Genomic DNA, 14,916 nt, shown 5'->3' on the forward strand with positions numbered 1-14,916 from the left:
CAAAAATCCAGGATTCCGATCCAGCATCGCAATCGCAACGAACGTACCGACCGCCACCCGTCACGCTCCCACACGCAGACATACCACTATATTTGCTGTGATCACTCACAGACAGGCTGGTGACGAACTCGGCGGATGCGAAAATCGATCGAACTGATAGATCGATGATATTAAAACACCTCTCGCTGTCAATGCCGGCTAAATCGATCAGGTGGCACTGTCCCGCTCGCGCGACGCTAACATTCGTGTTGCAGATTTCCCAAATTCCAAGAGCCATCCGGCTGGCGGTTACTATATTTAGCGTAATACCGATCTTCATTGAGATCGACACGCGGGTTTCATCTGGCGATAACTCATAACACAACTATTTGTATACGTAGTCGTATTCTTTGCCTGATGATTTGGGTTTACTAGTTGGGACACTCTTCAGTTCATTCATGAGATCAGTCTTGTAAAGAAGCAATATGATACTCTGCCTACACTAACTGATACACGTCATCTCAATGGTACCTACACGAGACAGTTTGTACCAAATGGAAAAAAAATATCTTACATATAGGACCTAGTTGGTTCGATTTAGTTTAATAATAGATAATACAAATCTTTGGACAAAACCAAGATTGCTGGCAAATAGAAACAATTACAAGTAAATTTTTGTTCATCTACTACTCTAAACCTTTACAGAATTCATGCAATAATAAGAACAATTCATGGTCCCAATGTGCAGGTACACACTACCCAAAATTCTTAGTATTTAGTTAGCATCAGGGCTGCGCCTGAGTCTGACAAGTTTGATGACAGATGGATTTATTCCAACTACCAACTTGCCAGGCTCGAACCCGGGCAGTTCAAGGGCACTTTGTATGTATATAAGTGAGAACGTAGGATTTGTTGCTTACAAAATACCTACTATCTTTTTCAAATAGAATAGGTAAAAACAATGTAATGCTCGTAATACCAAAGAACTCTATTATATTTTATTTATTCAATTTAGTGCTGTGCAACTAATCTCCCTGGCTGTACCTATTGAATTCAAACCAACCAACTAGGCCGCTTAAAACCACGTTGCCTAAAAACAAAAAAATATCTCTGGTCGTAATTACTTACAGAGCCAGTCAGAAACATTTACGTTATTTCTACAAAACAGCTAGGGGCTAAAAATAACAAATACCCACCTACGGATTTTATGCAACATCATTTACTTATCTATGAATTTTCTTTTTCTAGATATCAGCTTCAGAATCGGTTTTTATTTTTTCAACCGGTTCTATTCATTTTCTTAAACGCAAGCTTTGATTCACCGTTAGTGTAGTACCTGCCTACAATTTAACTATTTTCTGTTCTGATCCCCAAATCTGCTATTAACGATGGCAGATTAATGAATGAAAAATTGGCTCAAAAGGACACTTTTCGTATTCAGTATATTCAATAATGTTCCATTATTGTGTTGGCATAATGCTTAAGAAAACAGGAATAATTTCAAATTTAATCCAATTGCCATTCATTCATCGGCCATTGTAAATAGCAGAATCGGGGCCGTTCTTTGTGATGGTCCTTAGTCAATTACTACTTTCTTAATCCTATGTCTTTTATAATTATTATGCTTATCATGATGAATATACTTATATACATACCATGATATCAGTAGGTACTCACTAATTTACCTACATGGATTGGTCTGCCGAATGTTACGTCCGTTGCGCTTGCAACAATCCGTTTTCATGTGGACTTAGGCATAGGTTTTCTTATAAAGCTTAAGTTATTATCAATAAAACAACAAATATAATTTAATATAAATTTATTTTACAAGAGTGAACAGTTTAAAGCGCTGATAGGTATTTCTCGGGAAGCTAGGTCATAAAAGACTTACTGGGGAATCAAAAATATTAGGTTTACGGAAGAATGAAGCATACTCAGTACACGAAGATACAATTATAATGCCGTACAAAATCTAAAGCTAAACAAGTACAATAAAGTACAAAAGTCCTCCGTCCTGCTATAAATATGTATCTATGTATAAATGGGTGTCTTGGTTACACTTTTGTGGATGGATGTTCTGTTGAACTTGGAATGTATTTTATTCAATAAGTACTGTGAACACAGCCACGTTCAATGCTTACTTAGGCTACTTAGAAACCCGCTATTATATCATCACAATACAGGTATTATATTAAACTGAATCAACTACGTACCTATATAAATATATCGAAATTTTTCACGAAGCGAATTGTGTACACCGAAAAAGTAGAACCCTCCTATATAATTAATTTTTGATCAGCTGATTAAAATTTTGTAAGGATTATTTATAATTGACGAGGTTATTAAAAGAATTGCTTATCCACAGGATCAACAATCAGAATAAACAACCGAAATCTAGTCAAGTATCAAGTACAAACGAAGTAATCTAACAAGGTTCACAGTACTTATTGATGTAAGTGTAACCAAGACAGTAAAATAGTGCCCTAAAACTCAAAACAAAAAACTTGTTACACACTTCATAAGATTGTTTTAAATATAAAAAACTTTCCTCAAAAAAAACGCGGCGTGACACAAAACTTCGGCAGTGTTTGTTAGGCGCTTACATTGCCACATAAAAAATGAGGTTAGAAGTTATAAAACAGCAGTATCTTTATAATTTCTTTGCACAAAACACAAATTTAGTTCACGACATCGTACGAATAAATACACTATGAAAGTACGAAATAATTTTTCTTGTATTATTTTAGTTTTATGAACGTTTAAAAGTTTAACGGGCTAACTTAACCTTCTATAATTTGATTGTCGTCACTGGTAACACCAAGTTTCATGCTTTGAATCGCGACCATTGGAAGTCACTTCAAATTTCATGTGCTTATTTTTAATGGCTAGTGTTTTTTTTCAATCATTAAAAATGCCGGATATTGATACTAATTTTGTATGAATAGTATTTGAATTTTTTATAATTAACTTTGCGGACTTTCATAGTGATACTTTGTTTTTAATGTTCATGTAGAGGAAATATTAACTTTTAATAATCATTGTAAGCTTATATTTCATTATGTAGGTATATGTTCGTAACGCATTATCGTATAGCATCCTTAAATGTTTTGAGACATCCCTAAAATATTTTTGGAGAAACATGGTCTGTGGAAAATTTGCATGAGATTCTTTTTTTGTTTTTGATGATAAACTACATATTGTACAAGTCTCAAAAATATTTTTACAACTATAATCTTGTCAACAACAATAACTCTGGACATATCTATTAATTTGATTTTAATTTTCCCGTAACTGTAATTAAAATTTTTCTGTAGACCATACTTAACTTTTCGAATTTATATTTTGACACCCATTTCGCCATCGTTGGCATTTAAGCAAATTAGAAGTACAGCCTACATATTATAACACTTGGAATTTCATTTTACGTTTTACAAGATTTAATATTTTTCAAACTGAAGGCAGTATAACTGTCTCAGAATCCAAAATCTCTATGGTTAAGCGTTATTTCTTTTAGCAACAAGACAGGCACAGCAGCTACTTACAATTAATTAAGTACATTTACATCGTGACGACTGACGCTTTTGTCGAAATCATCATTATCACAAAGTATTGAGAACAGTATTCTTAAAAAACCAGCATTAATGACTGCTTTAGCATTCACAATGCTTTAAATGAATCTAGTGTCATAAGAAACTAAACTATTGAACTGTCGTTGAAGTCATTCGTTCAAGTCTTACGTGAGCTCTGTGCAAAGAATACAAATCGAGTCTATAATTGAAGAACAATACATGAAAACTGTTGTATTTAATAATTGATATATCGTTGAGAAGCCTTCATGCGTTGTTCCTTCATAATAGGCACATTCTCGAAGCAACAACCGCCGCGTGCGCACACATTTCCCCGCCCTTTTCTCCTCAAGATGGCGGCCGCCTCCAAAATGGCCGCTCTCGTTCTAGTATCCCGATAAATCAGCAAATGTCTGGTCCACTTCCTCTGCTATTGCCTTGTATTTACTGCGCTCTTCCACCACCTCGTCTGTTAGTTATATTAGTTGGTTAGTTAATTCAACACATGGAATGTCAGTAAATATTATTCGATTTTATAAGGTAAACAAACAAATTAAGGTAATGTAGGAAGATAATAAGTAGTGATAGACACAAAAAGATTTTTTTAAGTTTCAAGATTTAATTCTTAAATAACCTAACATCTCAATCATGACAATAAGTATCTGACGGTGCGTGCAAATGAAAAGCAAGTAGGTGCTAAATAGATAGAAAAAGCACTTACCAATAAAAAGCGTTTAATAGCTCTATCTACAATTACAAGGCATACAAAATGACTAGGTAACAATTTTGACTATAAATCATACATTTGCACGAAATTAAGTGTGATAAGTTTTTATCTACAGCTGAAGTTTGTGAATATCGCTGAGCATACTGACAATTTTTTACAGCCAAGTCATGTAGCATTTGCTGTCTTGAGCCGAATCTTGACCTCATTAATAACTTTAGAAAAGATAGAAAGGTGTGAACATGATATGCCCAATATTTTAGTAATAGGTACTTAGGTACTTACGATTGAACAATGTCCATTTTTATGCAAATCATTGTATGCCAATTTAGAATAAAGATAGTGGTGTGGTCCACTTAGACTGACTTAGAGGTGTGATCACAGGATCCACTAACATTCTGATTAAGTACCTATCTAAACAAAATCTGTCCCTCATGCTAAATACTAAATTTCCATCCCACATTTTAAACATCAATCATGTTTTTTACCATGTTATGTGATTTAAATAAAGCATTTACTGTCCCAGTAATTTACTAGATTATCTGTATTTTTGTGAACTGCTTTAATTTTGTGCATACAACTAAATCAAGTCAAGAATCAATAAATGAAATCTATTTTTATGCAAATTACATAAAGCCAACTAAGATCAGAATCAAAAAATTCTACTCATGCACTAGTTACTACTCGAACCAATTTAATCGAGATCAAAATCTAGACCATAAAGGAACCTCACAGCAGATAAAATAAAACACATCATAAGTAATAAATTAATTTATTATATTACTCGAAAATAAATACCGCCATAAATCTATGGATTTTAATACTTTAAATCAGGAGTATAAAATATAAAGTAAAATACACGTATTCGGATATTGTTTGAATCGCGGGACGTGGTAGATGCCGCGCGTCGGGTGGACCCGAAAGAAAGCCGAAGCGCACCGAGAGTGGCGGCTTATTCCTTGAGGATGAGCTCCACGAAGGCGGTGTCCAGATCGTCTCCGATGTCCTTGTACTTCTCCTTCTCGGCGACAAGTTCGTCTGTACATCATTAACACAATTACATCTGGGCCAAGTCATAATCAACATGATTACTGCAATTATATTCCCTTTCAATTCTATTTTATAATATCTCTTTCCTAAGTCAAGTTGTTAGGAAAATTAGTTTCAGCGTAATGGCGGTTACAGACGGTGCGACGTGTTGTATGGTCGCGACATGGTGTGCGTTGCGTAGCTGTTATACGCATTATTCCCAAGTTGCCTCACATGCTTCATGATATAAATCAGTGGTCCAGCTCAGACGCAAGGAATATTTATAATTCGTTATAATATCGTGAAGTTATTGTTTTCTGGGGTCTTTTATGCAACTTAACCGTCTGTAAGCGCTGTTGTTCAGCAGCAGTAGTAATAAAAATGTAATGCTTACATGTTTAGATCCTTGTTATTCTGAAGCCATGCCTCGAACTCGCAGGGTTACTTAAGCTCGTTTTTTTTTTAATTTTGTGTTGAACCGTCGATTGTCATGCAAACTCGGTTAGAAAGCATTAAGTTGTTGATTTTTGTTATGGTTTAATGATTGACTAGAATATGAAGACATGTCGGACGCGTAACGTAAATGCATGTAGTATAGCCAGTAGGGGGCGTTTGGCCGCATCAGTGGCAGCAGGTGCAGCGGTCGCAGGCGCGGCGCGGCGGGCCGGCGGGGCGCAGGCCCAGGTCGTCGAAGGCGCAGTCCAGCTCGCCGCCGATCTCGTGGAACACCTCCTTGCTGGCGATCAGATCGTCTGCGGACACCGGCGCGGTCACTCGCAGCGGCTCGACACCCGTTAGTCGCGAAACTCACACGCATGCACGCGGGCCCGGCGGGGGGCCACGACGGAAGACAAAAATTCCATCAGCTATATTTCATACGTTTATTTAATGCCAACATAAAAAATATACTCCGGGAGGATGTCGCACTAGTATACACCGGGTCCTCGACCCGGGGCGCGATGTCAGAGTAAGAGTCCGTGAGCAACGAGCGAAGTCGAGGGAGGTCGTAGTTTAAGAGGGCGGCGCGGCTTCAGCGGGGGCGGCCTCCGCGGGGGGCGCGGCGGGTGCAGGCTCGGCTGCGGGCGCGGCGGGGGCGGCTTCTGCGGGCGCAGCCGGGGCGGCCTCGGCGGCAGGCGCGGGCGCTGCGGCGTCGGCTGGCGGGGCCGCGGCCGCGTCTGCAGCAGGCGCAGCGGGCGCTCCTTCCGCGGGGGGAGCAGCGGCCGGGGCACCCTCTGCGGGAGGGGCCGGGGCTGCGCCCTCCGCTGGAGGAGCGGCACCTTCAGCCGGGGGTGCAGCTCCCTCTGCGGGAGGTGCGGCCGGTGCAGCACCCTCAGCAGGGGGAGCGGCACCCTCCGCTGGTGGGGCGGCACCCTCTGCAGGGGGAGCAGCTGGAGCGGCACCATCCGCAGGAGGAGCAGCACCGTCTGCTGGTGGGGCAGCACCCTCTGCAGGAGGAGCAGCTCCTTCTGCCGGAGGAGCTGCGCCGTCTGCAGGGGGAGCGGCGCCCTCAGCAGGAGGGGCGGCGCCCTCCGCGGGAGGGGCCGCGCCGTCGGCGGGTGGGGCAGCGCCGTCGGCAGGAGGAGCGGCTCCGTCAGCCGGGGGCGCGGCGGCGGGGGGCGCGGCGGGGTCGGCGGGCGCGGCGGCGGGCGCGGCCTCGGCGGGCACTTCGGGCGCGGGCGCGGGCTCGGGCTCGGGCTCCTTGGGCGGCGGCGGCGGGTGCAGTCGCTCGTATTCCTTGCGCGCGGCCTCGCGGGCGGCGGCCAGCTGCCGGTCGTTGGGGTCCACGCCGGGGATGAGCTCCACGAAGGAGTCGTCGATGTCGTCGCCGATATCGTTGTACCTCTCGATCTCGTTGATGAGGTCATCTGCGGCAGGCGGCGCGGTCAGAGTGTCGCAGTCGCATGCGGTCGTTAGCACGCGCTACACTACGGGAACGTGCAGGGGTCTTCTCATGCCCCGTGCCTCGGACGATGGTATGTACAATGCTTCGCATGACAATGATCCCGAGCTATTCTTCGTTCTGATAATTTTGGTTCGCCCCGAACTTCCCGAATTTGTTGCCGGATTTCAATTCGATAATGATATGAAAATGAAGTTATATTACATTGATGATCGATATTATAGCTGATAGAATCGTTGGGTCATTAGACAAAGGAAAACGGCAAAGGGTCACACACGAGTTAGTAAAAAATAAAAAAGGTGTAAAAATAATAATATATATTCATAAACACTTTTATTAGAATACTCTTAATAATCATTAAATTATTTTCACGAACTTATCTATCAATTCATTAATCGATAACATTAAAAAAGACGGACTCCCTACGTAATGTGTATCGTTCGTACGGACGTATAGTGTGGAGCGAGCGAGTGCGGCCGCTGCGGGCTGCGGCGCGCACTACAGCCACTACTTGGAATAGTCGCCATTTATTCATCGATTAATTTAAATAAATAACAACAAAACTCAATTATGACACGAGAAAATCATACTCCAAACATAATAGAATATCAATTATTTCCAATTTAGCAAGAATATTCCTATAAATATCATTATTTATTGTATTACCGTCACTCTTGAATAAAAATATCTAATCTCTTCACTAAAATAAAGTAAATTAAGTTCATAATAAATTGCAAACAGTGCATATGAAAAATATAGCATACGGCGAGTAGTATGCACTTTCCCCTTGAGTGAAATATAAAAATTATCGAAACGTAATACAGCGACTAATTTGTTCTACAAATACATAGAAATTTTTAATATTGTACAAAAACTATGTGCATTTTTTATAAATAATGCGTAATGTCTTTTTAAGTTGAGTGTAAAATGTATAACATTTTGGACCCCGTTTGGAATGTCGATATAAACTTTATACCTTAAACTAAGAGTGCTAGAGAAGCGATTACTGCATACGTCATATAAATATCGATCATTGACATAACAGGCACGCTCGTAAAGTAATGACTATAAAACAAGTTACACGTTTCAACTATACGGACATACATATTAGTAAAATTTGTGGATGAAAAAACATTGCACGTGGCAGTGCTGTCGTAGCGAACACTCGGATTGAAGTTACGTTAAAAAGCGGCTGGCAATTATTCTAAAACTAATAACATCTAGGCGCCCGCTCGGCTCGATGTAGGTTTTAAGTAAAAGTACTTCAAAAATTCAAAGAGAAAAGTAATTCTAGCGCACTGTTCATCTAGGGATGGTCAGTGTTATATCTGCGCGTGCGCTAGTCGGACAGAGAGTGGAGCGGGCGCGGGCGCAGGGCGGGTGTTCACATGTTCTGTATGTCGTGCAGCGTGGCCTCCATCTCCTCCTGCAGGAGTTTGCTCTTTTCGCGCTCGGCCACCAGATCGTCTGCAAGGTCGACGTGGCCACGGTCAGTGGGACACACAACAAACAACCGTTCCGTCCAAACGTCACATATATTTGCGGTAATATCAACGAAGATTGCTGATATGACGTTTGAACGAAACAGCACAGGCAAAAACAACATCGATATAAAACCATGCCAAAAAATCACATCAAAGGTTCGAGCAGTCTAGTAGGAGACACTTAAGTCATGCTAACAAAATAACAGAATTGTATCTCGAGCCACGAGGACCAGAACACAAAATTGAATTTAATCTCCAAATATGGAGCGACAGATAAATTGGTTCAACGTGATATCAACGAAAACAATTCTGTGAGCACAAAAAAAATAAACTCTAACACTGTTACTATGAAATCAAGATAAAAATAAGCTTGAGATTGAGCAGAAATGATAGAAAAAAAAAGCTTTCAAATCTATTGTACAGCATTGTAACTCGTCAAGCCAGATCTAATGGTGGCTGAGATGGTACATAAGTGCGTAATGTCCAAAGCTTTGTTATTGTCAAACATGTTAAACTTGACTTGAGAGATATTGAAACTATAACTTAACCAAACAGCTGTACGTTGTTTCTGTAATTATCTGGAGAACCTTAAAAACTTGAAAACTAGCATCAATAAATGTAATTAAGATTAGACTTGAGACTTTTTGTGTCTTACTAAAATACAGGAGAATTATTTTTTTGCAAAATTGTTTTTATAACAATTCTATGTAATATAATATCCTTGTTTTTCTTTTTATAATATATGTGTAATGATAGATTACCTTCAAGCCTGTCGACCTCCTTTTGGAGTTTCTGCACGGAACGCTCAGCGAACTCAGCGCGCGCCTCAGCCTGTAATTATTGAACATCTTTTTAAAATCTCGTTCTTCAAGCAAACAGACTATTTTCTGCATTATTTGTGAAAATATTAATTTAATGCTTTGCATTTATATGACAATGAAGTAAATGTTCTTTTTGCTATGCTTTGTAAATAAATTATTTATTTTTAATTCTAAAATCTGAACCAAATTAATTACAAGTGCATATTTCAGAAAATAGTCTGCTTTAAAAAGTGAAGCATGCAATTTGTTAAATTCTTTTTCTTTTAAAACAATACAATATTTTTCCTTGAAATCTTTAGTATTTTTTCTCAAACAATATTTACAATTTAGTAAAAAAAACAAACGTTACAAAACAGTAAAAGCTACAATCACCATGCAAATTACCTTTACCGAAAGCGGCTAAGTGCTGAGTGGTGAGACTACAACACTAGATCCAATACCATTACCAAAAAGTATAGAAAATATGATTGTGAAATGTATAATACATAAACAAGTGGCCCTGGTCGTCTGTGAATAATACTTAATTTGATAAACAATACAAGTCATCATGACTTTAGAAATGTGTCATATATAAAAGTAGTCAATAATAGAAATGTTAACACTTTAAATCTACATTCCGAATTGATATTTTTAATTATTTTTTATATTCTTTAAAGTTATTATAATCATACCACACCTAAGAGCTAAATCGCTGTCTTTGGAGGGTTAATCCGTAAGTTATTTTAAGAAATAGTTAAATAATAATAAAGTCTATTGATGGAAAGTTCGAAGTCAATATGCAACTTTTAATATGAATACATTATGCCTTCTAAGTTATGAAGATTTTGACTGATCAACTATTAGATCTCAGAGAACTAAAACCACAGAGAACTATAGCTTAAACTTTTTAAAATCTAAATCTAATAATTTTGTGGCAGTTCGGACCATTAATATAAAATTATGAAGACGACGACCAGAGCCCCCATCGTGAGCACAACTTACTTGCGACAATTTCTGCGAGATACTGTGGATCTTATCCTCGACGTGCTCTCGAGACGCCATCGCCTAGCCACACAGTACGGATTACTAACGGCAAGCCACCGACATGCCGGCGCAAGGTTGTGACTGTACACTTCTTAACAAGCAGCTGGGTGGGGTAATGTATGGGGAGAATCCAATGAGGGTTTGAATTTTGGGAAATGCCGATAAAAATGAGAATTAACGTTGCTATTTGGATGTAATTACAAAATGAGATGTCATGTGAAGTTTTGGGAGAAAAGGTATCAACACTTAATAAAATAATTAATGAATAGTGCAATTTTCTAAAATAATTAGAGATCTGATTCCAGTAAAACCGGATTAAGGTGGGAGCAATTAGCTTGGATAGAAACAAGACGTCATAATTGTATATTGAAATTCAAATAGAGCGTAACATAACATTGATAACAGTGTAGCAGCTGTTATGTAAAGATTATGAATCAGACTTGTTGCTTCAGGAAACTCGATATCATAGAGGAAAATAATACGAAAAGGGTAAAAATAATCCAGACACCAGTGATGCTGAATACAACTAATGAAGCGTACAATCACAACACAGGCAAGGTACATACAGCTAGATATAGAAGTAATTAATACACATGTACAGAAATAGAAGATAGTCTCTTATAGATACATAGATGAAGCACCAACCGCCGACAGCCACTCGACACTAGGGCCTACACCAATGATCGTAGCCTATACGAAGCCGGACCTTCACGTACTAAAATGCTAATCAAATCAGCCATCAATGGGCATACATTGATGTTTGATTACAGATATTAAAGTACCCGTCACGAGAAGCTATAAATTATGTAAACAAACATCTTTTACTAAGTAAACATTTTATACTGCGAGATAATAATAAATTGACCATATTCAATCGACATGAAATATAGACGGGTTATATGAAAGTAACAACCTATTTAATTTAGTCGGATCATATTTTAACGACGCAAAGCGCTATCGTTTGTGTTTCTTGGTACCGGAACGCGTCCGTCGCAGGGATTGTGAACTATCGGGACGCCATTTTGAAATAAACGCATCATTCGAGTTTCGAATGCGTACGAGTTTGTTTCATTGCTTTGCATATATCGCGGATCTGGTTGTTATTGTTAATTTTGTTATTGTTTCGTTATCACTTTTTTATTGTGGTTACTTTAATTGTTGCGTTAATTTTATTTGTTATTACGTATAATGGAGCCAGTAGCCAGTACATCTAAGGAAATAAATTCGCCACGAAAAAAACGTCAAAAGGTGCGAAATACAATTTGTCTAAAATATATAATAAGTAAAAAGAAAGAGTTGTTTGTTCAAACGCGCTAATCTTTGGAAACTTAAGGTTAATATTAGAAGTAGGTTTTAAATTGTGAAGTAATTGGTTAGGTTAATTGGTATACCTGGAGATATAGCTTGAGCTTCGTGTGACAAGTGACTACCGGTGATTTTTACAGGTGACGAGCTTTACGGTTAATGAGAAAAATATGGTGATCAACGTATATAAGTACGTGAAAGAAACCAACTTCAACTCTTTTACTGCGCAAGACGCTAATTAACAAATGTTTAATTGTTTTTACAGGACATACCGTAAATAAAACTTGGGTAGACAAACAAGTTAAAAGTAAGAAGCAGGCTTTCCTAGAAGGACTTAGCATTGGTGCACGTAACCCAACGTCAAAAGGTAAACGATTAATAATTACCCATATCGGCAATGAGAACGGTTTTGTAGAGGGCGGTGAAAATATATTTGAATGCAAGAAGACGGGAGATTACCATGAATCAATGGATGCAACACATTTTGAACAATGGTTCGAAAACGTTCTCCCAAAACTTGGAGAAAATGCAGTAGTGGTAATGGACAATGCACCATACCACTCAAGGCGTCTTGAAAGAATTCCTACTACTGCCTGGAAAAAAAATGATATACAAAATTGGCTTGTAAGTAAGAATATTTCTTACGACGACAATGAAATTAAGACTGAATTACTGCTAAAAGTAAAAAATGTTAAAGACAATTTTAAAACTTATGTAGTGGACGAGCTTGCAAAAAAATATAAGGTGGAAGTATTGAGACTCCCGCCATATCATTGTGAGCTTAATCCAATTGAGCTAATTTGGGCCAACGTAAAAGGATATGTTGCTCGCAAAAATACAAATTTTAAATTTGACGAGGTAAAACAATTATTACAAGAGGGACTGCAGCAGATTACTTCGGAAAATTGGAAGCGTTGTGTGGAGCATGTTATCAAGGAAGAAGATAATTTTTATTCCAAAATCGATGAGATGATTGATAAAACTGTAGACAGCTTCGTGATACATGTCACTGATTCTGACACAGAAATGGAAACATCTGAATCTGACGAATAATTATTCTTAAATAATATTTATGTTAATTAATATTTGTTACTTAATAATTTATTAAATCTTAAACAAATTCATTTTTTTTGTTGGTCCAAATGTTGTGAACTCCTGAACACTTGTTTACAAAATTTATAGCTTCTCATGACGGTTACTTTAGATAAACATTTTTGTACGGGAAGTCACAACGTTCTAACCCACAACACGAGATGGCAATGAACATGAAACGAAACTACAACCGAAACCATTTCTATCTACGGCTATCCTCCGGTTCGGCCGTCGTTTACCTCTTTGAGTTGAGCGTCCAGCACTTTAACTTGGCCCTCGTATGTCTCTTCCCTTTGCGTAGCCTGCGAGTATTATTTGTTAACGAAAAAACACAAAACAGCGAAAACTGAGTCATGCGGCATCGCGCAGTGTTGCTCTAATTGAAACAACTCAACGCGATGCTTAATTAAAAGTAAACGAATAAAAAATACGCTAAAACTATATTACAGCGAGATAACTGTTAAAAAGAGAACACATTCACAACAGTAAAAAAGGAGGAAAAAATCAATATGGAGGAAAACTGAACACGAGAGTTACAGACGCGCTACATCCTCATGTCCTCTTTACCACTGTTGGCATTCACCAGGGTCAGAGACCAGGATTGAGTGGTAAATCAGACAGGAGGCTACACTAAGGTGTGCGGCAGAATGCAGTTAGGCAAGCTAACGTAAACACTCGCAAAACATGAACGATCTCGTTCGCATTCACACCTCCTTTAGGCGGGTGGTGAGGGTTTTGATCTGATTTTTGTACTCCTCTTCGCGTTGGTTGGCCTGTATAGAACGTCACTGGTTACTCTTCGTTTACATTGCAAAAAGGTAGATAACACGGTATATATTTAACACACGTTCGAGTCCATTTGCATCTTACATACAATTAGCATTTACCTGGAAATCCTACTCGTCCTAGCCTTGTTCATTACATGGAGTTCGAACAATGTAGAACGTACTGAGGTTCTATTACGAATAACAAAGGTTGGTGCATCATTGGGAACATTCTTTACCAACATAGCATGATATAATCGAATCTTGTTGGAGGTCATTAAATAGTTTTTAATTATTCTTAGCCTTTGAATGTTCGTAGCTTATATCTAGGGAGGTTTAGTATATAAGTGGTGTACCTTCTCCTCGGAGACTTCCAGGGACTTCAGGTTGTTACCAACGACGCGGAGCTCCTCCTCAAGCTCGACGATTTTGCTGAGAATCAGAAAGAGAGAACAATCAACTTCTACTGTAGTAAGAAAGAGATAGCAGTACTAAATTGACTTTCAAAGTTACAGTTGGATTTCAAACGCTAATTAAGTATTTAAAGTGAATAATTAAGGTCATTGTGAAACAATTTGCTCTACTAAAGTGGAAATTTTAACAGCTTCTAATCAATATCAATTAGCTGACAGACACTTGATCGGTGACCGACATATTTGGCTATTTAAACGTTTCGACTTACATCTATTTATAAGTGGTGAATAAAAAAGCGTGCTAGTAATAATTATTGGAATTAATTTTAAATACTTGAATGGTTGCTTGTGTTATATTTATATTAATAAATAGAGCAACCTTCAAGTATAACATGCATTGTTCCAAAGACGAATTAATTAGAAATTCTGACTAATAAAGTATTTTATACTGATTAAAGTTTTATGTACCAAAAACTGTTGGGTAGGTATTACATAAATAATTTCATCGTCTCAGCAACTTGTTTTATGTACAGAATCGTATGTATCAGTGAAAATAATGCAAAAAATGCAAAAATATACAGATAAGAGTTTAATTAGCAATTTAATTACTAGTAAGACTTTCTCGTTTTCACTGACACATACTAGCATGATCTCGTGCATCGATGTATTCGTCAAATTAATTAATATATTCAACAATGTCGTGTACGACCATCGAGATTGAACCTCAATAGTAATAGTTAGCAACTACAGGAATACTCTTGCCCATAAATTCAGTTTAAAGAATATTTACTTGTTCAGGACGGAATGGTACGAAAC

The 14,916-nt window shown here is 38.3% G+C and overlaps 1 protein-coding gene across 20 annotated transcripts in view; it reads right to left on the bottom strand.

Annotated features, from left to right (window-relative positions):
* Nucleotides 1-3,850: 3,850 nt before the first annotated feature.
* The window catches only part of LOC113503341 (tropomyosin-2), a 31,837-nt gene continuing 20,771 nt past the window's right edge, over nt 3,851-14,916 (bottom strand). For 5 of the 20 annotated variants that reach the window (XM_026885225.1, XM_026885226.1, XM_026885215.1 and 2 more), the window contains 4 exons: nt 14,044-14,119; nt 13,163-13,225; nt 9,444-9,513; nt 7,501-8,665 (listed from right to left, as the gene is read on the bottom strand). In XM_026885225.1, the coding sequence (XP_026741026.1) occupies nt 8,583-8,665; nt 9,444-9,513; nt 13,163-13,225; nt 14,044-14,119 (292 nt within the window). In that variant the 3' untranslated portion in view covers nt 7,501-8,582. Of the gene's footprint in view, nt 4,015-5,025; nt 5,308-7,500; nt 8,666-9,443; nt 9,514-10,484; nt 10,548-13,162; nt 13,226-13,633; nt 13,697-14,043; nt 14,120-14,916 lie in introns of those variants that run through there. The other 15 variants (XM_026885221.1, XM_026885220.1, XM_026885222.1 and 12 more) reach the window with 6 other exon arrangements.

Source organism: Trichoplusia ni, chromosome 19 (genome assembly GCF_003590095.1).
Source record: "Trichoplusia ni isolate ovarian cell line Hi5 chromosome 19, tn1, whole genome shotgun sequence".
NCBI lineage: Eukaryota > Metazoa > Arthropoda > Insecta > Lepidoptera > Noctuidae > Trichoplusia > Trichoplusia ni.